Source organism: Podarcis raffonei, chromosome 6, assembly GCF_027172205.1.
Source record: "Podarcis raffonei isolate rPodRaf1 chromosome 6, rPodRaf1.pri, whole genome shotgun sequence".
Taxonomy (NCBI): Eukaryota; Metazoa; Chordata; class Lepidosauria; order Squamata; family Lacertidae; genus Podarcis; species Podarcis raffonei.
The window spans coordinates 60673952-60700342 of record NC_070607.1 but is presented as its reverse complement, the minus strand read 5'-3'; the positions used below and the strand labels follow the sequence as shown (position 1 = coordinate 60700342).

Below are 26391 nucleotides of genomic sequence, written 5' to 3'. Positions count from 1 at the left end.
CATCTTTAAAATTAATAATACAGCTCCTCCTCTCCTCTCTCCAGCATTTGCATTTGGACTAGTTTCCATTACTTTTCCAAAAATTTGAAAACCTAACATCCAGCATGGTGTCCTTTAAAAAGGTAAGGGACCCCTGACAGTTAAGTCCAGTCGCAGACGACTCTGGGGTTGCGGCGCTCATCTCACTTTACAGGCCGAGGGAGCCAGTGTTTGTCTGCATACAGTTTTTCCGGGTCATGTGGCGAACATGACTAAACCGCTTCTGACACAACAGGACACTGACGAGTGCCAGAGCGCACGGAAACACCATTTACGGTACCTTCCCACCGGAGCGGTATCTATTTACTTGCACTTTTTGGCGTGCTTTCAAACTGCTAGGTTGGCAGGAGCTGGGACCGACCAACGGGAGCTCACCCAGTCGCAGGGATTCGAACCACTGTCCTTCTGATTGGCAAGCCCAAGACGCTCAGTGGTTTAGACCACAGCGCCACCTGCATCCCTATGGTGTCCTTTAGCTGTTCCTAATTCTGAATGAAGCTGGTGTGATGTGAACAGCTAGGTGGCAAAGTGCCATGGAACTCACTAAAAAGCCCATTGTGCTGTAAAGCACTAATGTGAACGCACCCGGAATTCAACAAAGAAGAGACCATAAAGTTCAGCACTTAATAGACAGCACATTAAATTCTATGCTGAGAACAAATCTTAGAAGTTGAAGCCCCACTTGAGGAGTGAAGCTGCGTAGCTGAGTAACCATGAAGATGCTCGTGAGCAGGGGTGGAGTCTGGTATTTCGAATTTCAGCATTGTGCTGTGCAAGGCCAAAATTCAGCGCCCGCTGCCCCTCGCCTTCCATTCTGCTCAATTGACCATGTTGTAGTTGCAACACCCCTGCAGTGTTGCATGCAAGGCCCATGTCAAGTGCAGTAGAACCGACTGAGCTTCCCTAAATCTGTCTCTGTCATGAGAGGGTCTGAGAAACTGCTGTTACGAGAGTTATTTGCTATGTAGTTTCTTGCTTTTAGGCTTCATTTAACAAATTTGGAAAATACATTCTATACCCATAGTTGAAAATTGGTATATACAAGGGCTGCTATATGTTCTGGATTAAAATGGTGTCCTGGATTAAAATTCTTGTAGCTTTTACTAAAAAGCTCAACAATTTCAGTGGGTTTTCTAAAAGCTCAGCAAACTTTTCTTTTTGAAATACGGCATCCCTAGTGTAGACTATATTTTATACCTGTCTGTTAAATAATGAGTTATATATAATTCAATGAGACTTGGCTGCCTTTTTCCTAGAATTTTTCAAAATTAGACCTTAATCTTCGATTGGGATCTTACCAACATTTCTTTGTTCAAATATCCATTCCCCTTTGCTCTGTTTTATGTTTTAAAGTCTCTTGCCCCTTTCTGAAAAATGTGGAATTGAGAAGAGTAAATGTGGAATTGATAAGTAGCTTATCTTTTCTTCACTCTACTATTCAAATCTTTGTTAATCTGTAAAATTAAATAAATCATAGCTGCTGGGCAATTTGTTCTCATTATTGGACTAAGTAGGCTCCCAGTATTTGTATAGTGGTCATTTGCTACATTTTAGCTGTGTTTTATCTACAATTTTTATTATGTACACCACTGAGAGAGTTCTGTGTTTAAGCAGTCCATAAATCTTTATAAACAGCCAATGGAAGGATGACAATAATTTTTGGATTGTAAATCTCTCGTGCTCAGGTTGAATTCTTGTATATGCCTGGTGCTGGGGAAATGTTTGTAAAGCACAGCCCAAGCTTGATTCATGAGCAATTTGTAAAAGAACCAGCCTCTTCAGCTTTTCCTGTTGCCGATTTGTAAAGCACGCCATGTTAAATCACCTAGGACAATAAATCTGATGAACTAATATATTTTAAGCCACATCCTAGAAGGAACTAATTAATAGGTAGGAACATATTAGAGTCAAAGCTATGAGTTTCTCTTTTGAAGGTGTCACTAGCAAACTATGCAGAAGAGTGACATGCCAAATGAAGGTGGTGCCTCCCAGTGAAATGTATGAGGCAAAAGAAAGGCACTTGTGCATCTGAAAATATAGGCAGCTTATTGCCATCTCTGAAGTAGCCCAGCAGCCTTGAGAGCACGGCAAAGAAAGGTTCTGTTCCATTCATTAATTGGTTGGTGGGATGGGAGGTTGCAAAGTTGATATTGCCACCATTCTTACTCTCTTTGATGTGTTCTGAAGTGGGTGGGGTGGGGGAGGGACAGCAAAGGACAGAAAGAGAAACAGAAATAACCTGTAAACACTCTCTCTCTCTCTCTCTCTCTCTCTCTCTCTCTCTCTATATATATATATATATATATATATATGAATGAACTAATCATAGGACTGCTAAACTGGACTTCATTGAGACTTCATTTGGTTTGTATTTTGGGTTGGAAATACTTGGTTTCCTAATATTTGCAATACCAAAGACTGTTTATGCAGAGGTAAATCCCACATAGTTCAGTGGGTTACTGGGTTTGCTCTCAGCAAAGTGCATATAGGAATGCAAGTCTGGTCACTTTACTCCAATTCTGAAGGCCCACTGGTGCCACTATTTTCTTAAGCCACAAGAATTCTGCCACTGTTGCTGCAATTGGGTTTCCTGCTTCTGCTCCACATATTCATATGTATAAACAGCTATCTCATCACTAGAGACTGGTTCACCAGCCAAGGGCATAGCAGCAGGCACTTTTGCTCACTTAGGATATGCGTGCAAGTGGACATAAAGGTAAAGGGACCCCTGACCATTACGTCCAGTCACGGACAACTCTGGGGTTGCGGCGCTTATCTTGCTTTATTGGCCGAGGGAGCCGGCGTACAGCTTCCGAGTCATGTGGCCAGCATGACTAAGCCACTTCTGGCAAACCAGAGCAGCGCACGGAAACACTTTACCTTCCCGCTGGAGCGGTACCTATTTATCTACTTGCACTTTGACGTGCTTTTGAACTGCTAGGTTGGCAGGAGCAGGGACCAAGCAACGGGAGTTCACCCATCGTGGGGATTTGAACCTGCCAAACTTCTGATCAGCAAGCCCTAGGCTCTGTGGTTTAACCCACAACGCCACCCGCGTCCCTAAGTGTACATAGGGTGTACATAGGATAAGTGTACATAGGGTGTACTTATTCCCGTGCTAGGAGCCTATGAACACTTTCTTCCTTGGGAGTAAGACTCCAGTGATGGCTATGTATTTTAGAATGCATACTGGAACTACTGGTATGTCCTTGAATTTTCTGTACTATACAAGGGGTATTCTGGAGATGGATTGATGTAGAAAGTGTTTCCTGAGGGTAGGAAGTTTAAATTCCACTAACCTAGAGCAAGCCTACAATTTCCCAATTACTATTATTATTTCCCATTTATATGATGCCAGCCTTTCATGGGTTAGGTGTAGGAACAGCCAGGTGTCGCTGCATATAATAGCAACCCATTTATCTGAACAAGTTCTAGCATCAGCCAAGAAACTTCTGATGGATCAGAAATGAAAATAAGACTTCATATCCATGCATATTTACATGGTGATAAGCCTGAGTCTGTTTTGGGCAATGACTATCCACTCTAAGGCCTGCAGATGCACTCCTGTATCCTTCGTTTTCCCCTGCCTCATTCTAGCAGCTGGTACCTGTGGATCACAGATTCAGTTCCCACATCTGCAGTCTGTTCACAGAGGGAGGTCCATTTCTCTTTTCATTAGTTTTCATGGTTGTAAAGGGGTAGCGATGATGCTAACATATAGGTGTAAAGGTCGTGCTCTATGGAAAGCTGGCTTCAGGCACTTGGCCCATTGGCACATTAACTCTGCATTACAAAAATGTCTGTGAGACATGAAGGCTGACAACAACTCCACTGTGTTGGAATTCCTTACAGACAACCATAGTACTTGGAGACTGATAGGTTGTGAGTGTGTAGCACACACTAGAGGAGAAATGAGTACAGAGAGAAGAAATGCCATGGTGCATCTGCAGCAGCACAACCAGATGCCTTCATCTGCCCCAGCTGCAACAAAACATGTCTCGCCTGCATTGGTCTCTACAGCCGCAGCAGGTGCTGTAACTCTCCCAACGGTTTGACTTCACCCCCAAAGGCACACTCCTCCATTGTCTCCCGAGACAGACGGATGCCAACAATGAGATAGGGGAAGCTTGGCTACACTGAGAACGTTAGAAGAAATAAAATGAATATCTAAGCCAGATAGCTGATGGAAGGTGACCCACGTCTACAACTCCATTCTCCAGAGTTATTGACTGTCCTCTGCCTGCATTTTTGAGCAATTGGTAGGGGAAGAAAAGCAGTAGGAATACAGCCTTAACAAAGACGGGAAAGCCAAGGGGCTTCAAAGAATGAAGCAATACATCCCACGCCATGCGTGGGCTTCTGGTTTTTTTTTTTTGCCACCCCCCTTTTTCAGAGGAAGAGAAAACTCATATCCTACAGTTCCCCCTGAATGGGAAATATAACCTGTGACATTTTAGCTGCAAAACGATTCATCTTCAGAAAATGCAGATTAAAAATAAACATTTACCTGTTTTGCTTCATTCCTGGCTGCCAAAGTTTAGAACTGGGGGAAAAAGTGGTTGGCCGAGAGCTCTGTAATCCCGCCTTCCCCTCCTTTTGGTAACAGCTGGAATGAGGAGTTTGAAGGAGGATGCATGATTGGTTGAGAGTCAGAAGTAGGGTGGAGTGAGGAAGACAGAGGAGGAATTTACCTGTCTAGGTAAGTCAGTAGGAGGTCAAGAAGAGAACAGAGAAGGTGGTATAGCCTGTTTGGTCGTGTCATTTCATAGCAGAGTAGCTGGAATTGTTTTTATTTCCTAGTAAAGGTGAGTTAAACTCTAACTAAACTATGTTTGCTTAGGCGGAAAAGGAGTGTTCCTGGATTTAGATACAAATAGCCGACCAGATAGCTGGCTTGTCCAGTCTTGCTTATACGCTTCCCCTGTTTCGTGCTATCTTTCTTGCCGTTGTTCCTACTGAAATCTTTGGGCTCGTAAAGGATTATGGAAAGTCTCGAGTTTCCTAGTGAAGGTAATCCATGCATGTTGCAAACCTTTCCTGATAGATTTTAGGGGGAATTCTGTTGGTAGCTTAGTTGCTTTTAAAATGACTTTTAATCTGTAAATCTGTGAATGACAAATGTTTGTCTCTTTCATGGCTTCTGTTCAGGCTTATTAACAATGAAAATATATAGTAAGAAAAGCAGCTTCCTTTCAAAAAATCTGGAAGATGCAACAAAGCATAAGTGCGCTCTCTCTATAATATATAATATATAATATATTATATATTTTATACATTATACTCTCTCTATATATATATAATTATCACACTTATTGGAAAATAAGCTTACTTTAAGTTTTGCAATCATTTAAATTATTTTAATAAATCTTCAGAGACTTGGATGGAAATTGTTTTTAACATGAGATGGGGGTGGAAATGTGCTCCTTATCAGTTAAATGTAGGTAAACATGCAGAACTATGCCTGCTTGTAATTTGAAACTGGAAAACTAGGATTGTGCAGCTCTGGTACTGTAAGGGTAATGATTAAAGAGTCTTTTGTGTAGGTAGAAGTGGATGGGTCTCCAGGGTCAAGGTGCTTGTGCATGTATGCTTGACATGTTCTGTCTCTTATTCTGATGTGGTTTGGCCAATGGGATGCAGAATAGCATTAGTCCATGCAGATGCATTCAAAGTAGCATATTTTTTTTAGTGAACTGGCAACTCTCTTTAATTCTGTTGGTTTTTAATACATATGAATACATGTCACCAAAGCTTATTTAAAAACAAAATCTAAATTCTTCAATGGAGTCACTGAGTTTCATTTGCAGGGTATTCTTGGGCAATGTATCAGTCAGTCAGCTAAGCTCTGTGTGCTAGATTAAAAACTGGAGCAAGCCTATACCCCCCAAGAAAATACTATAAAAGAAATTAAAGTAACCTCTACTTGAGGGGACCATGAAATGATCTAACAGGGAAAAGAGATAGTAATTGACTCTTGGTATTTGTCCCGATGCATGCTAAATTCCAACAATGTGCACTGCTTCATCTGACTGATTGATTGATTGTTGTATCCACTTATATGCCAAAATCTAAGCAGCTTACTACTATACTTAAAATACACAATAACATTAATTAAAATATACATTAAACGAAATGTAACAGTGCATAATAAATAGGTTGGTTGTAGAAAGGTTGTAGAAAGGAGGAGGGATTTGGATGAGACTTTCATTTTACACTATTAAAATCCACTTGCAGCTAAGCATCAAATGAAGGACCTGTGCTGGCGTTTAACGTCACTTGTGACAATAAACCATATTTATAATGCCCCTTGGTGGAAGGACTTTACCTTCCAGATTGTAGGACCTAGTACTTAATCTTCTTATAGTTTAAAAAGCAACTAGTTATAGAGGAGACCATCTGACCTTGTAGACCCAAGTATTTTGCCTCTGTCTAAAAAGTAATCAGCAGTACTACATGTACCGAGGGCTGTTTGTTTCTAATACCTATGATATAAAATAGCAGTGGGGAACGTCTGCTCCGTGACATAATTCGGCCCACGAGAGTCCCAGTTTGGCCAGTGAGGACCTTCCTCACAAACGATGTCATAGGTGATGTCAGTGCGGGACAGATACAGCTGCAGCTACAAAGGCACAGTTGAGAACTTGAAGGGATAGATGCTGACAGGGAGTCCCGCTAGGATCGGATCCAGCAGGTAGTTCCTCATTGGGAACTCCAATGGGGCTTGTCTTCTCAGTTTGCAAGAAGCAATTTGGCTTCAAATCCATATTCCTACCCCCTTTAAATTGAGTTGGTAGTGGGTACAGCTGCCTCACTCATTGCTTCCCTTCTGAGAGCTGGCTGTTGCCCATTCCCTCTGCTCCCTCCACAGTGTTGGTACCCGTTTCACTACATGATGGTAAACATATGTTTTGTGGGCCCAGAGCCTACAGGGACTCCACTGTAGCTGAAGGTCAAGAATCGAAAATGCCTGCCTCCTTCAGTTGGCTCATATATGATATGCGTTGTTGATATTGTTTCACACCACCCTAATCTCCGAGTGGGGCAAGATTACAGGGATTCTAGGTGCTTACCCAGGGGTTATGTTTCCTTTTGGGAATGAGGCATAGTGGAGACTGTGGTGCCTTTATGATATATGGTTTATTTGCACATGTATACAACCTGAGCCTATCATAGCATCAACACCCAAAAGGATCTTGTTTCTCCCATATCCACAGCCTTGGATTCAAACAGACATTAAACATTGCGCGCTCTCTCTCTCTCTCTCTCTCTCTCTCTCTCTCTCTCTGTCTCTCTCACTCCTCCCAGCTTGCTGCTTGAAATCTGGCCCACATCACTGCAACTCAGCTCTAAACTCAATTGCCCCTTTCCTTTGTTTTCCCTTTAATGGCCCATCACCCAGGCTATCACCTCATCTAGCTGGCCTGGCTTATGTTTTAACACTTGCTGAATCAAGGGGTTACAAGGGGTTACAAGGATCTCACCTACAGCCTATTTCCTCTCCCTCAAACTCATAACAATATCAGGTATTGGGCACACCCTGGTTTCATTTCCTTAAGAATAAGTGGCAATGCAGCAAGAAAACATTTTACTGCTGTGTCCTATGTTCATAATCGCTATCAGTGAACTGTGGCTTCAGGTTGTGAGTTAATATTTAATATCTCAGATTTTAGAGCTTTAACTACACCTTTGTTAGCTTCTAAAGCCTTTTGAATATCTAGGCTCTGGATTACTCAACTGTCCTTCCAGGTTCAGCTGCTTAATTGTGATGCTAGGGATCAAAATTTTAAGTAGTAATATACAGTCTTGGGCAAGTTAGGTTGTAATTTTCTTGGCTGCTTATTCAGTGCACCAAACTCTTTAATATCATATTGGACACATGTTTGTTCCTCTTAGTAACAGAAGTCAGAAGACTGCTTTTTACACATCTTCTTTTGTGATCATTGTTGATCCAATGTGATGAGAGTCTCTTCCCCCCCTACATTTTCTTACTATGAGGCATCCTCCTAATGAAATAACTCTGCAGGACTGGCCCACTCAGGAGGCAAGGTGAGGCAATTGTCTTAGGCGACAGGATCCACAGGGGCAGCAGATCCAGATGTAGATGTTTATTTCCCCCCTTGTTCCTGATGTAGACTTTCACTCACCCATTCTTCCCTGGGGGAAGGGGTGGTGGTGCCATTTTGTAGTTCACCTCAGGTGCTAAAATGTATTGGGCCAGCCCTGTAACTCTCTTGTCATGGTTGCCTCCTTATACACTTGAAAGTAAATGGTATAATTGATGGCTAAGAAAAACTGTTTCACAAAACAACAGTGTTCATCCTGTTAAAGCAAAGGTAAGATGTATGTGTATCTGTGTCTGAGCAACTTTCCTTTTGTCCATACTGAACATTCTGCACTGATGATGGTGGTGTTGCTAAATACCTGTTATCACTCTCTTATCCAACTTCGTCACAAATACTGTGTACTGGAACACAAGAGTACCGTATTTTTCCATCTATAAGATTCCCCCATGTATAAGACACCCCCTATTTTGGGGGACTCAGATTTAAGAAAATGGGGGGGGGGCAGATGTATCCGTGTATAAGATGCCCCCTAATTTTTGACATTATTTTTAAGGGGAAAAAATCTAGTCTTATACACAGAAAAATACGGTAACTCGAGTGGAGAAATTGCTGTCTTTGATAGGAGACCGTGGGATTTTGTCTTGATTTAATCTCTGTGTACAGTGCTGTGATGTGAATGAACCCTGTTGCTGGATTTTGTACAACACAAGATAGCTTATTTCCCCCAAGCAGAGTTCATAAAGGTCCTTCCTAACCTAAGGAAGATGAGATGGGAAGTGAGGCAGGGACTGCCCCCTTTCTAGATCGTTGCTTATGTATGTGGCATCAAGGGCATCGCCAAGGCTGAGGAATAATGGAAGGCATTCAGACTCCCATGTGAAAACTGTAAATATTATGATTGGCACACGTACACCGCAATCTTTGAGAGTTTCCTTTTTATTATATAAGATGATTCGCTGACGTGATAGCACCCTTGATCACGCTGATTTTTGCAATTTGAATGAACACACCCTGTGATGCTCTAGCGCCTTCTTACGAATGGAACTGACATGCCTGCATTTTGAACAGAAGCTTTTCAGTGCTGCTGAGCTTTAAATACTAGTTATCCATGTTAAGAGGGAGTAGTCTTCCCATCTCTTGCTGGATGACTTTACAGAATGTGACAGGCAGAGGGGTGGAGCTGGAAACATGTCTTTCTGGTTAGAAAGCTTGTGACCACATCCTCACAAGGCAGAATGGCTTCATGTACTGAATGAAGCATGGGGAGGGAGTGGTGGGAGAAGATGGGTGACACTCTTGGCTTCTGCCACTGATTTTGTTGCATAGTCTTAGGCAAGTCCAGTAGCTGCTTCAACAGAAGCTGTAGGGTGCCTCTCACATAGCTTGGCTGTTGGATCATGGCTTGGATCTGTAGCTTGAAGATTCAAATCTGACCTTGCGGATCAGCCTGGAAGTTCACACACAAAGAGACTCAGTGTCTATGGACTAGGGCTTATGTCTATTTATTTTGGAAGGACAGAAGGCAGAGGGGATTGGGTGCGAGTCAACCATTAGGGTGAAACATGAATGGCTTCAGTGTGTAGAGTTGCCTTAGTATGTAACTCTAAACTTTTTGAGGGGGAAGCTGGGGAACATGAGGGCTGTGGCCAGGGCTGTTTGACATAAAACAATATGGGGCAGAGGGCTTCAAGGTTAACCAGAGGTGTGCTTTTCCCTTTCTGTAGGATTTGCATTAGGACCAAACTAGGATTAAAAGGCTTTAAATGTGTTTGGTGAAGGTTTGTAAATCATAGCTTTGAAGCAATTCTGATCAGGTATAACCACAGTTGGCTCTGTTGCAGCAAACTGTGAAGGAGGAGACAATATATGAGAAGAGGGAGCATACCAGCACGTAGTGAATTCGAGTCTCAAGACTGTGGGAAAAATAAGACAGTATGTGACCTAGAGGATGATACCATGAGGCTGTATTGAGGTTGATGTGAATATAGCCATTGTATTTCTATGGTTGTATTATTTCCTGTCCAATCAGGTCTTTGTTAGTATAAGTTAAGCTAAATGACTAGGACTGGAAAGGCATTCACTTAGCTATGAAGCACACTTGGTGGGTGATCTTATCACAGGCTAACGTCACAGGGTTGTTGTGAGGATAAAGTATAGCCAAACCACATACTCAAGCTCCCTGAAGGAAAAGCAGTATATAAGGAAGTGTTTATACACACCATAAAAGAAAAAGTCTATTAAAAAAAATGAGGACGTGCACTCGGAAGTGTGGGACAACAATAACTCAAAGTGAAGTTTTATGAACTGTGCAAACAAATTGGAATGAGGGCTCAATAAACAGCGGATGTTGTATCACCTTGAGGCAAACTTTGCACAAATTTCACATGAACCGATGAATGTTCTGATTTGTAAATGCCACCTGTCCATCATACCCCTACCCCCTCAGTTGCCCTTTAATATGATTTTGAAGCTTTAATACGATTTTGAAGCTTAGCTGGGGTGTAGTCAATATTGCCTTTTGTAACCGGTGTAGAATTTCCGGACATGCCCTAAATTCCACACACTGCAGTCAGCTTAATCCCCCACTAGTCCCCTATGTATCAACCTCTGTTTTAAAACAGCTGCAGTTTTCATCTGGGCCTCACATTGGTAGTTCCACCACCCTCAGAAATTGGTGCGTGGTGGCCTGGGAGAGGGCACTTTTGGTGGCCACCACAAAGTTTTGGAATTCCCTCCCCACAGAGGTGTATCTGACACATTCCTTGTGTAGTCTCCATTGTACCTTGGCCTCTGGTACGTGACCTGAGATATATATGAGATATATATTATTAGGATCCACCCTATTATTGTGACTATAATTTGTTTTTAATTGTTTTTAATATTGTATTTTTAAATTGCTGTAATCCTCCCTGGAACCTTATGGTGACAGGTGGGTAAGGAATCAGACATATGTTGTTGCTGTTAATTTTATATCAGTAGCACCACTGCAGCTGGCCTCTTTCAGTGACCTCTCGTATATGTGTGTAGGGATGAGGGATGGGGAAGAAAGTCATTTCAGTGTACACTTAAATGTGAATCTAGTTGGTTAGAGTGTGATGCTGATTACATCAAGGTTTCAGCTTTGATCCCCATATGGGACAAGCTGCATGTTCCTGCATTGCAGGGGGTTGGACTAGATGATCCTTGGGGTCCCTTCCAACTCTACAATTCCATAATTGTACCTAATTTATATTTCACCAAAACAAAATGTGAACCAAAAGTCAACTTTCTTTCAAAAGATTCAGAATTTTGCATCTATTATGGGGAAATGTACATGAAAACGCTCACAATAGTGAAAATAACATACAAAAATACATTCCGTTAGGTAAAATTGCTTACAAAAGTCTGCACATTGGGCAAAATGTGGAATAAAATGCTAATGAATACTTCCAAGATTTTTTTTTTTTAAATCACAGTCAGGTGTGAAAATGTGATGAACTGAACTTAACACTGGAAAAATGCAAATCTTAAACTGGCAGATTTCTCCATCCCTAGTAGGGGTGAAAGACACCTGCTTAGATTTCCTCCAACTCATCCCACACCACTCATTGTGCACTATAGCTTTAAAGCGGGAACGTGGGAAGGGGCTGTCTGGACGGGCCTTTTCTAAAAGACCCCTGTCCTACCATATGTGTGTGGCCTGTCCCTTTAAGGCATTCTCCTTCACATAAGGAATGTGAGGTATGTGCCAGGTAGTGAAATGCACACCCTGGCCTCTGCCCTAAGTAAATAGGCAGGTTGCCCACAGAGCCTGTGACAACCTTGCATTATTTAAAGTTAATCTGTGACTTTGCAGCATTGCTGGTTCATAGGCAGAGTCAGCATTAGTAGTAATAATAAAGGGATATGATATTGTGAAATGTCATCCTTTGCTCTCCTTGTCATTCCGAAGGAATGTGCTCCTGTGCAAAGAAAGCTGGTGCTTTAATGTAGTGCATTTCATGCATGCAGGTCTTCTGTTGTCCTGAGGCTGAACTTCTATAGGCTTGGAGAAACATAGAGCCTTTCTTTCATTACAAGAGCCAGTGTGGTGTAGTGGTTTAGAGCGATAGACTCGTAATCTAGGGAACTGGGTTCGTGTCTCCGCTCCTCCACATGCAGCTGCTGGGTGACCTTGGACCAGTCACACTTCTCTGAAGTCTCTCAGCCCCACTCACCTCACAGAGTGTTTGTTGTGGGGGAGGAAGGGAAAGGAGAATGTTAGCTGCTTTGAGACTCCTTCGGGTAGTGATAAAGCGGGATATCAAATCCAAACTCTTCTACAAGGGTTACATCCGGTCATAGGGATAGATTCAACGAAATAGCTGCGCTAGTGGGAGCAATGAGCTGCACTGGTGCAACAGGGATTTCTTCCTCTCCTCCCTCCACTCGCACCCCCAACCCAGTCAGCCTGGGGGTGGGGGGGGCGTGGTATTGGGAGAACACCTAGAACAGCATGCGGTGATGGATGAAGATAGGAGTTTATTCTGTCTGGCAAGCAAAATGTCTACAGTTTGGTGAAGCATTGGTCTCGGCTAATGCCTTCTCTCTTGACTGAGAGAGGTAACTCGAAATGGTCTCTTCTACCATTTAAGGCACACAAGCTAGAAATTGTGTACAGGAGGAAGTGGTCTTAAACTCCAAGATGAGAACTCATTTCAGAGGTAGCTACTGTGGGGACTTCAGCAGGGTCTTCAACAATCCAGAGTAAGATTCCATCTCTATAGCCAGATATATGTGGGCGTGGGCCATTTCTGCAGTGCTTGTTGGGGTTTGAGAACGTGCAGCAAGCCTTAACCAGCAGAGAACAGGAGGGGGATGTGCTGGAAGGGGCAGGACTTGCCAGTCTCTCCGCCCCCCTCCTCTTATTACATAAAGAAAGAGAACCCCTTAAAAAGGCTTGGGATTGATCCAATTCTGAACTGAAACAGCAACAGGAATGTATAAAAATCTGCTAAAAAGCAGAAAGAGAAACTGATTTTGTCAACATGGCATTTCCAAATGATGTTGGGATTTGTGACAGCAATGGATGTGCAAGAAGTGCTATAAGAAAAACCTTACGAAAGAGCAAATTGCTTTTAATAGCTATTCTTGCTGTATGACTCTTGCTTTGTTCCAGCTAGTCTTGTTTTTATACTTTGTTTACCTGCTAGTTTTTTAACATAGTGAGTCACTTTTTGTGAAATATGTGACATGACTTAAAAATACTTACTATGTAGTTTGGAAAAATGTTTGTTCACTGTGTATTTGGATACCTCCTTAAGATATTGTAACCACATTTTGCGTAATGATTCCTGAGATCAAAGAGCAGGTTTTCGTCTGTTCAAGTACATTTAGATAGCATTTTGAATCAAGATGGTGGACTGAACTGATTTTTTAACCACTGATTTCAAAACCTTTCTGATATGCTAGTTTTATATTGGTGATCACTTTAGGGGTTAATGTGGACATGGGCCAACTTCTGCATGTGCATGCTTGTTTGTTGTCATCCACATGAGTGCTTTCAAAACCTCTTACTATTTTCTGTCTGCACTAGTAGGTGGTGTTTGATTGGATGTATTCACAATATTGTGTTGGTGTTCCCTGCTCTCAGTTAGTACTTCCTAACTCATCATAGGTTCTGGAAACCTGAGGTCCATTGTGGGCATGTATGCAGGTATTTACTTACCCATGCACACACTTCATAAATTTCTGAAATACAAGTTTTCCAGTGTGCCAAATTTGTACAAAAGGCACTATTTTTTAAATGTATGTGTTGCTCCAAGCCAGGAAACCTGAAGTCTGTTGTGGATATTTGCACAGATATTTGTTACCTGTACATGTGCACGTTTTAATTTTTTATATACAGGTTTTCTGATGTACCAGATGTGCACAAAACAGTGAATGCCGCCGCCGCCCCTTCAGTAATGTGTGTGGCTCCAAGTCAAGCAAGGATTTGGAGACAGTGGCATGAAAGACGGTCACTTCCTTGCCTTTATTTCCTTTCCCACCTCTTGTACCTGAAAGGACAAGTTTTATTTTTATTTTTAATACAGCTGTTTCAAGCAAAAGCACTTCTGGCCAAAATAACTGGGGTTTTTAAAAAAAATACTGTTAAAATGTGAATGTGCCTTCAGCAGCTTTTCTTTGGGCAGATGGAAACAAAATGGAAGTCGGAAGTGTGGCAGGCAGCACCCAGTGAAATGTCACCAGTCATGTAAAACAACCTGCCCACACAATGCACTTCATTGGATCCACAGTCTGGTCACATACTATTTTAACTTGTATTTTCTTTCTTTACTGGATTATCCATTGATTAGGAAAATTCAAATTTAGTGGGAAAAGGTGTGGGCTGCCATTTGGATAAGGAGGCATCATATAGACAATGCAAAAATAATAATAATTAGAGACAAAATGAGCTGCAAATACACATTAAACACTGGTGTGAACCAATCCTTAGAATTCCCAAGCAATGCTGGGCACAAGGTTGCTAGTAATAAATAATAATTCTGCCCAGAGTATTTATTTTTATTTATTCCTGAAAGGTAGGGTGTGTGAGAGAGAGCTATGCATAGACAGAAGTGGGTTTAAAATGGCTGCAACTTTTATCAGTTGTGCGCAAAACATTTTGCCTTGATTTTTTAAAAAAACTATTATGTTAAAAGTACAGTGTATAGGAATTTTAACTCGCTGCAGTTGTAAGGTGTTTAATTTTGTTTGTTTGCTTTATTTGCTGATTCTTTTTGTATTTTTGATTTAGTATTGTTTATTTTGATTGGCTGCCCTTCAGCAACAGAACAGGTTACAACAATTTAAAAGTTGATGTTAAAAAAGTTAACATAGATCACTGTCACAGCGATAGGGTAGGTCTTAAAAACACACCTCAGATGTCAAAAGCCAAGGCAAAGATTATTACTGTATATGAATAAAGAACAGCCCAGCGACGACAAGCAGACCAGTAGTGATTGTTTGTGGGGTGTGGAAAAGCAGAGCAGGGTAACAACTGCAATATCACATATATTTTTCCTCAGTAGGAAGGAAGCCTCATTTATTTCAAGGGAGTTACTTCTAAGTAACATATACTGAACCAAGCCCATTTTGTTTTATTCTATAAAGGCAGCACACTGAATGAATGAAATAATGTGGGCATGAGGAAAGTGCTTTAACAAACACACCCCAGTATCCTCTTCTTCTTAGCTTCTGATTTTTCCTGCTACTCTAGGATGGGCCCCTCTTGAGTCCCAGGCTTTGGCATCAATATTTCTTCCTCCAGTTGCTTAGCAACAGTGATGAAGTGTCCTTAGCAACAGTGCTGCCTGCTGAGTCACATTTTCTGCTCTAATTTTCTTCATAAATGTCTGATTGACATACTTATGCTACTAAAAAAGGATGAAAGCTGGGGTGGGGGGGTTGGCCACCCACAAACTCCTACCCCTTCTACCTAGAATCATAGAATCATAGAATCATAGAGTTGGAAGAGACCACAAGGGCCATCGAGTCCAACCCCCTGCCAAGCAGGAAACACCATCAGAGCACTCCTGACATATGGTTGTCAAGCCTCTGCTTAAAGACCTCCAAAGAAGGAGACTCCACCACACTCCTTGGCAGCAAATTCCACTGTCGAACAGCTCTTACTGTCAGGAAGTTCTTCCTAATGTTTAGGTGGAATCTTCTTTCTTGTAGTTTGGATCCATTGCTCCGTGTCCGCTTCTCTGGAGCAGCAGAAAACAACCTTTCTCCCTCCTCTATGTGACATCCTTTTATATATTTGAACATGGCTATCATATCACCCCTTAACCTCCTCTTCTCCAGGCTAAACATGCCCAGCTCCCTTAGCCGTTCCTCATAAGGCATCGTTTCCAGGCCTTTGACCATTTTGGTTGCCCTCCTCTGGACACGTTCCAGTTTGTCAATGTCCTTCTTGAACTGTGGTGCCCAGAACTGGACACAGTACTCCAGGTGAGGTCTGACCAGAGCAGAATACAGTGGCACTATTACTTCCCTTGATCTAGATGCTATACTCCTATTGATGCAGCCCAGAATTGCATTGGCTTTTTTAGCTGCCGCGTCACACTGTTGGCTCATGTCAAGTTTGTGGTCAACCAAGACTCCTAGATCCTTTTCACATGTAGTGCTCTCAAGCCAGGTGTCACCCATCTTGTATTTGTGCCTCTCATTTTTTTTGCCCAAGTGCAATACTTTACATTTCTCCCTGTTAAAATTCATCTTGTTTGTTTTGGCCCAGTTCTCTAATCTGTCAAGGTCGTTTTGAAGTGTGATCCTCTCCTCTGGGGTGTTAGCCACCCCTCCCAGTTTGGTGTCATCTGCAAATTTGATCAGGATGCCCTTGAGTCCATCATCCAAGTCGTTGATAAAGATGTTGAATAAGACCGGGCCCAAGACAGAACCCTGTGGCACCCCACTAGTCACTCTTCTCCAGGATGAAGAGGAACCATTGATGAGCACCCTTTGGGTTCGGTCAGTCAGCCAGTTACAAATCCACTGAGTGGTAGCAAAGTCAAGACCGCATTTTACCAGCTTCTTTACAAGAATATCATGGGGCACCTTGTCAAATGCCTTGCTGAAATCAAGGTAGGCTACATCCACTGCGTTCCCTTCATCTACCAGGCTTGTAATTCTGTCAAAAAATGAGATCAGGTTAGTCTGACATGACTTATTTTTCAGAAATCCATGCTGACTATTGGTGATCACAGCATTCCTTTCTAGGTGCTCACAGACTGTTTGCTTAATGATCTGCTCCAGAATCTTCCCTGGTATTGATGTCAGACTGACTGGGCGGTAATTATTTGGGTCCTCTCTTTTCCCCTTTTTGAAAATAGGGACAACATTTGCCCTCTTCCAGTCTGCCGGGACTTCGCCTGTTCTCCAGGAATTCTCAAAGATGACTGCCAGTGGTTCTGAAATCACATCTGCCAGTTCTTTTAATACTCTTGGATGCAGTTCATCTGGCCCTGGAGACTTGAATACATCTAGACTAGCCAAGTATTCTTGTACTATCTCCTGTTTGTTGGTGGCCCTGAGGACACTGCTTCCAAGAATTGATTATTATAGCAATGTATCATGGTGAAGGGAAAGTACAACTAAGTCAAGTGTACTGACTTTATTGGATCCCAAGGCTTGTGAATTTGGGCATTGCTTTATATCTTGTTGTAAGCTGCCATGTGTGTAAAAGCAGCAAGGTATAAATGAGTTGAAATCCTTGAAAAATGATATTCATATGCAGCAACCGGCAGGATTTCTGCAGCAGTAATCTGTTTTTGAGTATGTTCTGAAGTTGTGATATATGTTTATGGCTTCTTCTTATGTTTCCTCTCCAGAGTTCCTCAGTCATACTTACTGCTCCCTTGACTGACTAGTGATATGCCTAAAAAGGATTTGTGGATAAGGACAGCTGACCCAGAACCCAGAGCAATTGTTCACAGTGCAGGCAGTTGTGACAGTATGATCAGCAACGACTCCAGCTTGTCCGGAAAGGTATATTAATTTAATTCAATTTATTTTTCTGTTCCACATAATTTCAGAACGTTCAGACAGGTCTATAGCCCTAAATAAAATATCCAACTGCTAAAACATTTAAGAAATATAAAAGATAAAGCACCATCTTAACCTTGGGCTAAAGTTTTCAACTAAAAATTTTAAAAAATCAGAATTACTTGCAAGCTAGGGCTTTGTATTGTAGGGATGGGGAACCTGTAGTTGCACTACAACTACCATAATCTCTGATACGCTGAATTAGGCTGATGGGATACACAGGGATAAACATATTGTTTGGGGCAACTAATTTTTGAGGCAAGTGTTTGACTTGATTGTCACTAAGGTCACTTCCTTGTGTGCTGTTTCTAGGCAGGGGTCTGTGCTTTCATGCTCACTGACCGAGTCCTTTTCTATTTCCCCCAGCACTTTCTCTGTGAAAACCTGTTCTTTACTGCTGAATTGAAGCAAACGGAAATCCACAGAAAACCCAAATTGCCACTTGTTTCAATGCAGCATAAATAGCAGGTTTTCCTTGAGAAAGCAACGGGAGGGGGGCGGAAATTAAAGCGCTCAGACACAGAGCTTGCAAGCATGAACATGTACCTAGAAAGCACTGTGTGGATGAGCCCTTGGTGTTAAATTATTTGAGTGATGGTCATGAATGTATGAACTTGCCCTTAGGATGTGAGGCTTCTCCAAGCACCTATGTGAAGGAGTTTCCCTCAGTCAACCTGCTGAGAATATTAAAATTCGAATGACAACTGAATGGCGGTACTTCCACTAGAAATGTTTTGGAGCTGCTGTAGTTGCAGTTTCCCAATGCCTAGTCCATTGAAGAATAATAATAATGCCATATTGAAGAGATGGTGATGGAGAGTGCACTGTGGTGAGCCTTAGCCAAGTTTGTGTAAATGCAAACTTCTGTGATATGTTTCACTAAAGTTTAACACAACTTCACAAGTTTAGCACTGTCATTCTGTAACCTGTGGGGTGGAGTGGATTTCTGTCCAGTGAGTGATGAGACCAGGTAAACTATTTCCTGTCTGACTTGAAGCTTACTAGATATTTGCTAACTGTAATTTGTAGAGATTTACTAACCACAAATTACCATAGCTGTCAACATTTCCTTTTTTTTAAGGGAAATTCCCTTATTCCGAATAGGATTCCTTGCAAGAAAAGGGAAAAGTTGACAGCTATGCAAATTACAGTTCTGAATTGAACTTCCATTCCTTCTCTTGCACACTAGAAGTGAACTTGTGCATTTAATTAATAATGATGAGCAGGGTAGTTCAATTATTGTGGGGCCTCTACCTTGTCATCGTAATAAACCTGTACCTTGCAAAAACTCCCACATGGCCTCATCCTAGAAAAAGCAAGGGAATCCAACTCTTCCTACATCAGATTTTTATCTTATTACCATTTGGGTATATCAGCTGGGACATTGACATTAAATAATTGACAGTTGGAACTCAACTTGTAATATCTATGCTTGAAAATCACTGAAAGCAGACAAATCCTGTGAATCTTGGAATCTGGCAGATGTAATTTATGCATTCATTTTGGCCATTGGACCATTGACCCAAATATCTTGTGGCCACATTCAGTCTTTCTGTCTGAAGTCTTTGAGAATGGGAGTGGTGGCTGCAGAAAATTCATGGTCTATTTTGATCAGAAGGTTGGTGGTTTGAATCCCCGCGATGGGGTGAGCTCCCGTTGTTCAGTCCCTGCTCCTGCCCACCTAGCAGTTCGAAAGCACGTCAAAGTGCAAGTAGATAAATAGGTACCACTGCAGTGGGAAGGTAAATGGGGTTTCCGTGCGCTGCTTTGGTTCGCCAGAAGCGGCTTAGTCATGCTGGCCACATGACCCGGAAGCTGTATGCCGGCTCCCTCGGCCAGTAAAGCGAGATGAGTGCCGCAACCCCAGAGTTGTCTGCGACTGGACCTAATGGTCAGGGGCCCTTTACCTTTACCTTAAACAGGGCTGCCTTCAGATGTCTCCTAAAAGTCTGGTAGTTGTTTCTTCCTTTGACGTCTGGTGGGTGGGTGTTCCACAGGGCGGGTGCCACTACCGAGAAGACCCTCTGCCTGGTTCCCTGTAACCTCACTTACCGCACTGAGGGAACTGCCAGATGGCCCTCAGCGCTGGATCTCAGTGTCCGGGCTGAACGATGGGAGTGGGGACGCTCCTTCAGGTATACTGGACTGAGGCCATTTAGGGTTTTAAAGGTCAGCACCAACACTTTGAATTGTGCCTAGAAACATACTGGGAACCAATGTGGGTCTTTCAAGACCGGTGTTATGTGGTCTCAGCGGGAGAACAAAAAAGGGAGAACAATAATGGTGGTGTTGACCTTGGTTATAAAGATTAGGTAGTGCTCCTTTGTAGGCTTACTGACAGACCAAATTCTTGCAAATTCACTGTAGTAATTAAGTCTTTATGGAAGGTAATAAATTTGAGATGAGGATAATTCTTTTTGAGCTTTTATGTCTCCTTGTTCATGTTGCTCAGGGTTTTTTTTTGTTTTTTTGTCTTGAAGAGTGACAGTGGCTATGACTATCTATCAGTGGCGGAGAAAGAATGTCTTATGTTCCTTGAAGAAACACTAGATTCTCTGGATACTGAAGGAGACAGCGGAGTTTCTACTGATGAGGCAGAGACAGCTGAGTCTTCTAAGCATCCACGGACGTGGCCTATGAGAGATGTTCCTAAAGGTAAGCTGAGTTCTCTTGTGATTCTTTAACAGGAATGTTTCAGCTGAGGCATCATTCCTGGCTCAGTCTAGGTGGTGGTGAGGAAACAAAGCACAGAACTAGTTTCAGAACTGTAGAGTTCCGTGTGGAAAAAGTGTTTCACATGCACGTTCTATTAAGAGCACAAAATTTAGGGGTAGATCTAGTAGCTTGGATGCTAAAAAGCACACATTCATTTTAGCTCCTTTGAACAACTAAAAGTAGCCATAATGAGCTTGAGTTATCGCTTTAGGTTGGTAACTTAAAGTATTATGGTTCAAGGCAATGCACTTATGCTGTGGAAAAACCAAAGACATTTCCTAACCTCTAAATCCAGTTCCAGTTTGGTTACAAGCACACATCCCCACCATAGACAGACAGACAGACAGACAGACAGACAGACAGACAGACAGACAGACAGACAGACATATTCTCTGTTACTCCATGAGCTTTTAATCTAATAAATACCACGAATTTTTTTTTAAAAAATCTAATAAATACCATGTGTGGGATTTGTTAAAATATCACTTTGATACAGTTAGTATTTTGTTTTTAATTCATCCTTTTGTGGTAAGGCAAATAATTTAAGGACTTGGGTTTGCTCTTCTCCTCTTTCTCTTTGTTGAGGTTTTGTGATAGTAAGATTGTAAGAACAATACTTACTTCTCCTTCTTTTGTTTCTTTCTATCCCCACCCCCAATATTGTAGAGCTGGATCATGAAAATCTAGGAAAGCGCAACAAAATTGAACCAAAGAACAAAAAATGTCTTTCTGGCTCTGTTCCTGTTGTCACCCCAAATCCAGGTCACCATATCTTTCTAAGGAACATCAGTGTAAAAAGTGCTCCCAAGGTTTCCCTTGCTGAAGCAACAGGGTCTAATGTTGCTGATTCTCTGAAATGCCAGACTTCATGGGGGTCTCCTAAGCACGAGCCAGTGGACATACCAAATGACAAGCCTAAAATGAGCTCCCAGTTAAGGCCATCTAACTTGGAATCTATAGTCATCCCACCCCCTGAACCTTTCCAGGACCAGCGGAGGAGTCATCCTAGAAGTGGGCAAGAGCCAAGTGGGATACCTCACTATGAAAATAAGAGGAATGTTGATGTAGTGGAGGGATATGGGGCTGCAGCTACCCAGACGGAACTTTCACTAGATAAGATGGGGGTAGCAATTGGGAAAGAAGCCATTCTGAAACCTCTCTCTCCTAAAAGTAGCAAGAAGATTTCTGAACAAATTACTGTTGCTCAAGAAAATTATCAAAAACCTACACTGGAAGAACCTGCCCTAGATCCCAACTTCAAGCAAGGTCCTCCCACTGCCCCCAAACCCAGGAAACTGCCTCCCAATATTATCCTTAAAACCAGCAAAGGTAATGCTGTGTCACTCAATGTGGATCCCGGTCACAAGATAAAGGTTCTGGCTCCATCAAATGGCAGGCCCAGAGCTGCAACTGGTGATTTTTCCATGGAAAAAGTTCATTCAATCCAAAATGAACAGGGGAGAGCCAGGAGAGAAGCTCTTAAGAAACTGGGTCTCCCACTAGATCAAGAAAAAGATCCCGATGATCATGTGATCAAAACCACACCTTACTCAATTCCAAGAGAAACTCCCAGGACAAGCAGCAGGGAGAATGTAAATATGGATAATGTCACCTCTGATAAGAAATCTGATGAACAGCACAACCAGGTTGGTGGGAAAGAAATCTACCCAATGGATATCAACCTTGTAGCTGTCAAACAAGTCAATGTCAAATCCAAAACACTGGAGCGTTCAGGTGTCGGTTTGAGCAGTTGCATCTCTTCTGGGAGCGAGGACCAGAATATTAAGAACAGTGGTTCACTTGGCAAAATGTCATTTTTTGACAAGATCACTCCAAACTTTCTTCGCAGTAGCCGGCCACGCCCAGCTTCCCTTGGCACGGGGAAAGACTTTGTTGATCTGAAGGAAAACAAAATGCATAATGCTGAGTTGGAAAAAAGCGACAAACGACGATCTTATCCACTTCAGCCCCCCTCTAAGCTGCCCAGGCCACCATGTGTCAGTGTAAAGATCACCCCTAAGGGGGCCACAGAGGAGCATAGAAAGGAGGCTTTGAAAAAACTTGGTCTATTGAAGGAGTAAGCCAAATCATTTGATTAGTACAAAAACTGTGTGTTCAGTTGTGGATAATGAGTATACTTGCTTGCTCCTTCCGCTTCTTCAGCTAAAATGGGAGGAATTGCAGCATAGGATGAAGGTCTTGTCTAGTCTGTAGACATTCTTGATGGATTAACCAGCACTGGCTTCAGCTGTCTGCACGAGAACTAGCACTTCTGTAGAGGAGGATTAATTCTGCCATTTACATCTGCCACCACCTTTATAGGACCTTAGGGTGTTGTATATAGTGTATAAAAGTATGATTATGTATGTATGTATGTATGTATGAATGTATGACTATGTAATAAGTATGTGGTTAACTGGAAGGGGGAACTCTCAAAGGTCTAAGTTGTAATTACTATGCCAAACTATGAACTCATAGGTCTTGTAACATGACGACAGCCATATGGCTAGAAATCTTTAGTTAAGATTGAGTTGCAATAATGTTTTTTGGTTCCTTTTTAAAACTCTGGGCCTGATAATCTGCTGCACACAGTGTAGCTGGTGGAATCAGGAGGCCTGTTTATATCCACTGAGATGACGCATGCGCTAGATATTTAATAAACTGGCAAGAATGCATCGGATATGAATCTTGTGTCAAGTTCATGAATGATAAGAAGTACTTGCCAATTCACCTCCAACATGTCTTCAAAATGGCTGGCTAGAATTTGATTAAAAGCAAATGAATACTAGAACTAGAATTGATCTGGTTGATGGTAGTTTGTTGTACCTGCTTATGTGAACAAATTACTATTGTATGCTCATTGAAAATCATGCAGTATTCTAGAATGAAAATTGCATTAAAAATTGAAAAATAAACTATTTTATATGGAGGAAACTTTGGATTTTATTTGGTTAGTAAAACATGTTAAAATAGTAAAGTGGAGTAGGGAGAACTGGTCTGTGGGAAACACAAAATTTAACCATAACCTTGAAAGTAAGCATAGTTGCATAAAATCACTGCTATCTCTGGAAAGGTTTGTGGCTCAAACATTACAGGTTCTTTAATAATAATGAGCTGAAGTTAAACCTACTGTATTTAGCACCACAGTATTAGAGCAAGTGACCCTTTCCCACCAACTCATCTGTTGAGGAACCCCAGCATACAGTGGTACCTCAGTTTAAGAACAGCCCTGTTTACGAACTATTCGGTTTATGAACTCCCCAAAACCGGAAGTTGTGTCCTGGTTTGCAAACTTTACCTCAGTCTAAGAACAGAATCTGAATGGTGGAAGGGCACTGGTGGTGGGAGGCCTCATTAGGGAAAGCGCGCCTCAGTTTAAGAATGGTTTTGGTTTAAGAACGGACTTCCGGAACAGATTAAGTTCGTAAACCGAGGTACCACTGTATTTGGCAGCTCAGCAGGTCTCCAATCTATAAGGGAAGGATGGATTTTTGGCTTTGAACTAGCTGAACTGTAGTATTTATGTGGTGGTGGGGAACACATCAAAAGAGCTTGGGAGCCGATCATCCACTATGATTAAAAAAGTGTTCTTTTGTAAAATCCAAGTGCTCTTGTGCAACAGTTCTGTTTACATTTTCTTTCCCTCTCTCACGCTTTCCCATCTCAGGAGTTGAATACCATAAGAAATTAGAGAGAAAATGAAAATGTACTGTATCTTAGTTCAACACTAAACATTGTAACACAATTCTTTTTTAATTATTAGAAACTCTCATCCAGATATTACTAGGTGCACACAAAACACCTAACCCATTCATTTTGTTGGTATGTTGTTGTTCTAGATCAGGGGTTGTCAACCTGGTCCTTACCACCCACTAGTGAGCATTTCAGGTTTCTAGGTGGGCGGTAGAAGAAGAAGAAGAAGAAGAGTTTGGATTTGATATCCCACCTTTCACTCCCCTTCAGGAGTCTCAAAGCGGCTAACATTCTCCTTTCCCTTCCTCCCCCACAACAAACACTCTGTGAGGTGAGTGGGGCTGAGAGACTTCAAAGAAGTGTGACTGGCCCAGGGTCACCCAGCAGCTGCATGTGGAGGAGCAGAGACGCGAACCCAGTTCCCCAGATTACGTGACTACCGCTCTTAACCACTACACCACACTGGCTAGGGGGTTATACGGCACAAGCTCAATCCTCCTTCCATCGATCAATGTTGGATGGTAAGGAAATTTTACCATCAAGAAAGATGCATTAGTGGGCAGTAGGTATAAAAAGGTTTACTATCCCTGTTCTAGATGAAGTTGCATGAAGAGACTAACAGCATACTTGTACTCTAAAAGTTATTCTGTGGCTAACTCATTTAAAGTCTGATCTGTAGCTTGGCTTTATTTTACTAGTTGTTCTCTCCCTGCCAACTGCTACCAGCCCCAGGATTTTGAACTGTAGAACCAGAGACTGCATGAACAGATTTCTACTCTCCTACATTTGTTAAATTGGTGATGCTACAAGACTATAGGCATTAGCAGTCTCCTCAAAGCCAATTCACATCACTTTGCAGCAGGGAGCCAAATTTATGTCCAGCTCAATACACCTCTGAACTGCAAGTTGCCAGGACCTCACTCAACCAACTGTGAATAAATACAAAGACATGTGAAGAAAGTAAAATGGCTAGTCTGAACATATGACAAAGTCAACTTGTTAAAATCACTTCAAAAATATGGGTGAAATGTTTTTATAAGCAATTCCTGACAGGAACTTGCCAGGGGCATTCTCCTATCTATCCTAAATATGCTTCAAATCTACATTTTAGCACTCAGTCCTAATAGTATCCCAAATGTCAACTCAAAATTGCTTGTGTTCCCAGGATACTAATTTAACTTATGTCAATTTTAATGGTTGAGTGAACTTTTATATTGGACTTTGTTGCCTTCCTGTTGTTGTTTTTAAAGTTCAAATTTTCTCATGCCAATTTGTTTCTGACATTAAAGGAAGTAAAAATCCATTTTAGAGTGGAACTTTGGGTGTGGCTCCTGTTAAATAACTGACACCAAAATCCTTAACTAAACATGTAGAAAGAAGTCTTGTTGATTTTGAAAATGCAACTAATTCCTGCTTACATAACATTTTTTTTGGCTTGGAGTGTAAGCTGGAACTTTTGTTTCACTTGGCTTTCTATAAATTTTGCAGTTGACTATTACACTTAACCAGAACTGATATTTGCTATTATATTGGCAAAACCATTCAACCATTCTCAACCTGCCCCCCACCCCACTTTACAACAGGCTGGAAGGGTTTTTGAATTAAATAGATGTACCCCTCTGCTCAGCTGAGCTGGCCTCTTGCCATCTGCTATAGATGGAGTGGTCCAGAAAGCACTCCAGCATCCACCTCCCCCTTAGGTCGACTGAATGTGCAAGTGGGTGGGAGGCTCACAAGCAGAAAGACCCGAAATGAGGTTCTGAGGGCAGGGAGAGGTAGGACCAAGACACCTTTGGATTTCCTACAATCCTGAGTAGTCTCACTGCCATCACCCAGTGGCATTGGGCCTGCTCCAGACCTGATCTCTGCACCAGCCTGCAGCTGGCACAGGGATCAGATCCAATTGCCCTCTCCCCTTCCTCAGCTCCTGCAATGGCCAATTTGAGCAGCTGGGTTTAAGATGTGGCAGTGGCTCCCCACAGCCATGCCAGCAGTGGGTGAAGTTTTTGATTGTGCCCTGACTTTGGAAGTTTGTTCATCACATTTGTGTGCTAATAAAAGAACTATGTTTATAATGGCCTGATTCAAAATCATGTATGCAAGTTGCCACATATCCTTTGTACAAAGACTGGTAGTGGCTTGCTGGTGTTTACAATGCTAATTTAAACCAATTATTGTTATGGTTTCAGTAAAGTATATTCTAACTCTTACATATGCATGTAGTTCTGCCATTATACTGCCTTAAATAACTTTAAAAGTACTACGACACTAGAGCTGATTAGAAATTGCAGAACATCTTTAATAATCATATTGGAAATGTCATAGTTGAAAA

The 26391-nt window shown here is 41.9% G+C and overlaps 1 protein-coding gene across 3 annotated transcripts; it reads left to right on the top strand.

The window, feature by feature from the left end:
* The first annotated feature begins 4674 nt into the window (after positions 1–4674).
* C6H1orf116 (chromosome 6 C1orf116 homolog) lies at positions 4675–23300 on the top strand. Of its 3 annotated transcripts, none has more exons than XM_053393393.1 (4): positions 4675–4738; positions 17438–17594; positions 20132–20306; positions 21033–23300. In XM_053393393.1, the coding sequence occupies exons 2-4, from the start codon at positions 17481–17483 to the stop codon at positions 22445–22447; spliced, it is 1704 nt and encodes a 567-aa protein (XP_053249368.1). In that variant the 5' UTR covers positions 4675–4738; positions 17438–17480; the 3' UTR covers positions 22448–23300. The 3 variants fall into 3 exon arrangements, with proteins under 3 accessions (XP_053249368.1, XP_053249366.1, XP_053249367.1); XM_053393391.1 differs by lacking the exon at positions 4675–4738 and adding an exon at positions 4747–4844; XM_053393392.1 differs by lacking the exon at positions 4675–4738 and adding an exon at positions 4864–5049.
* Positions 23301–26391: the final 3091 nt, after the last annotated feature.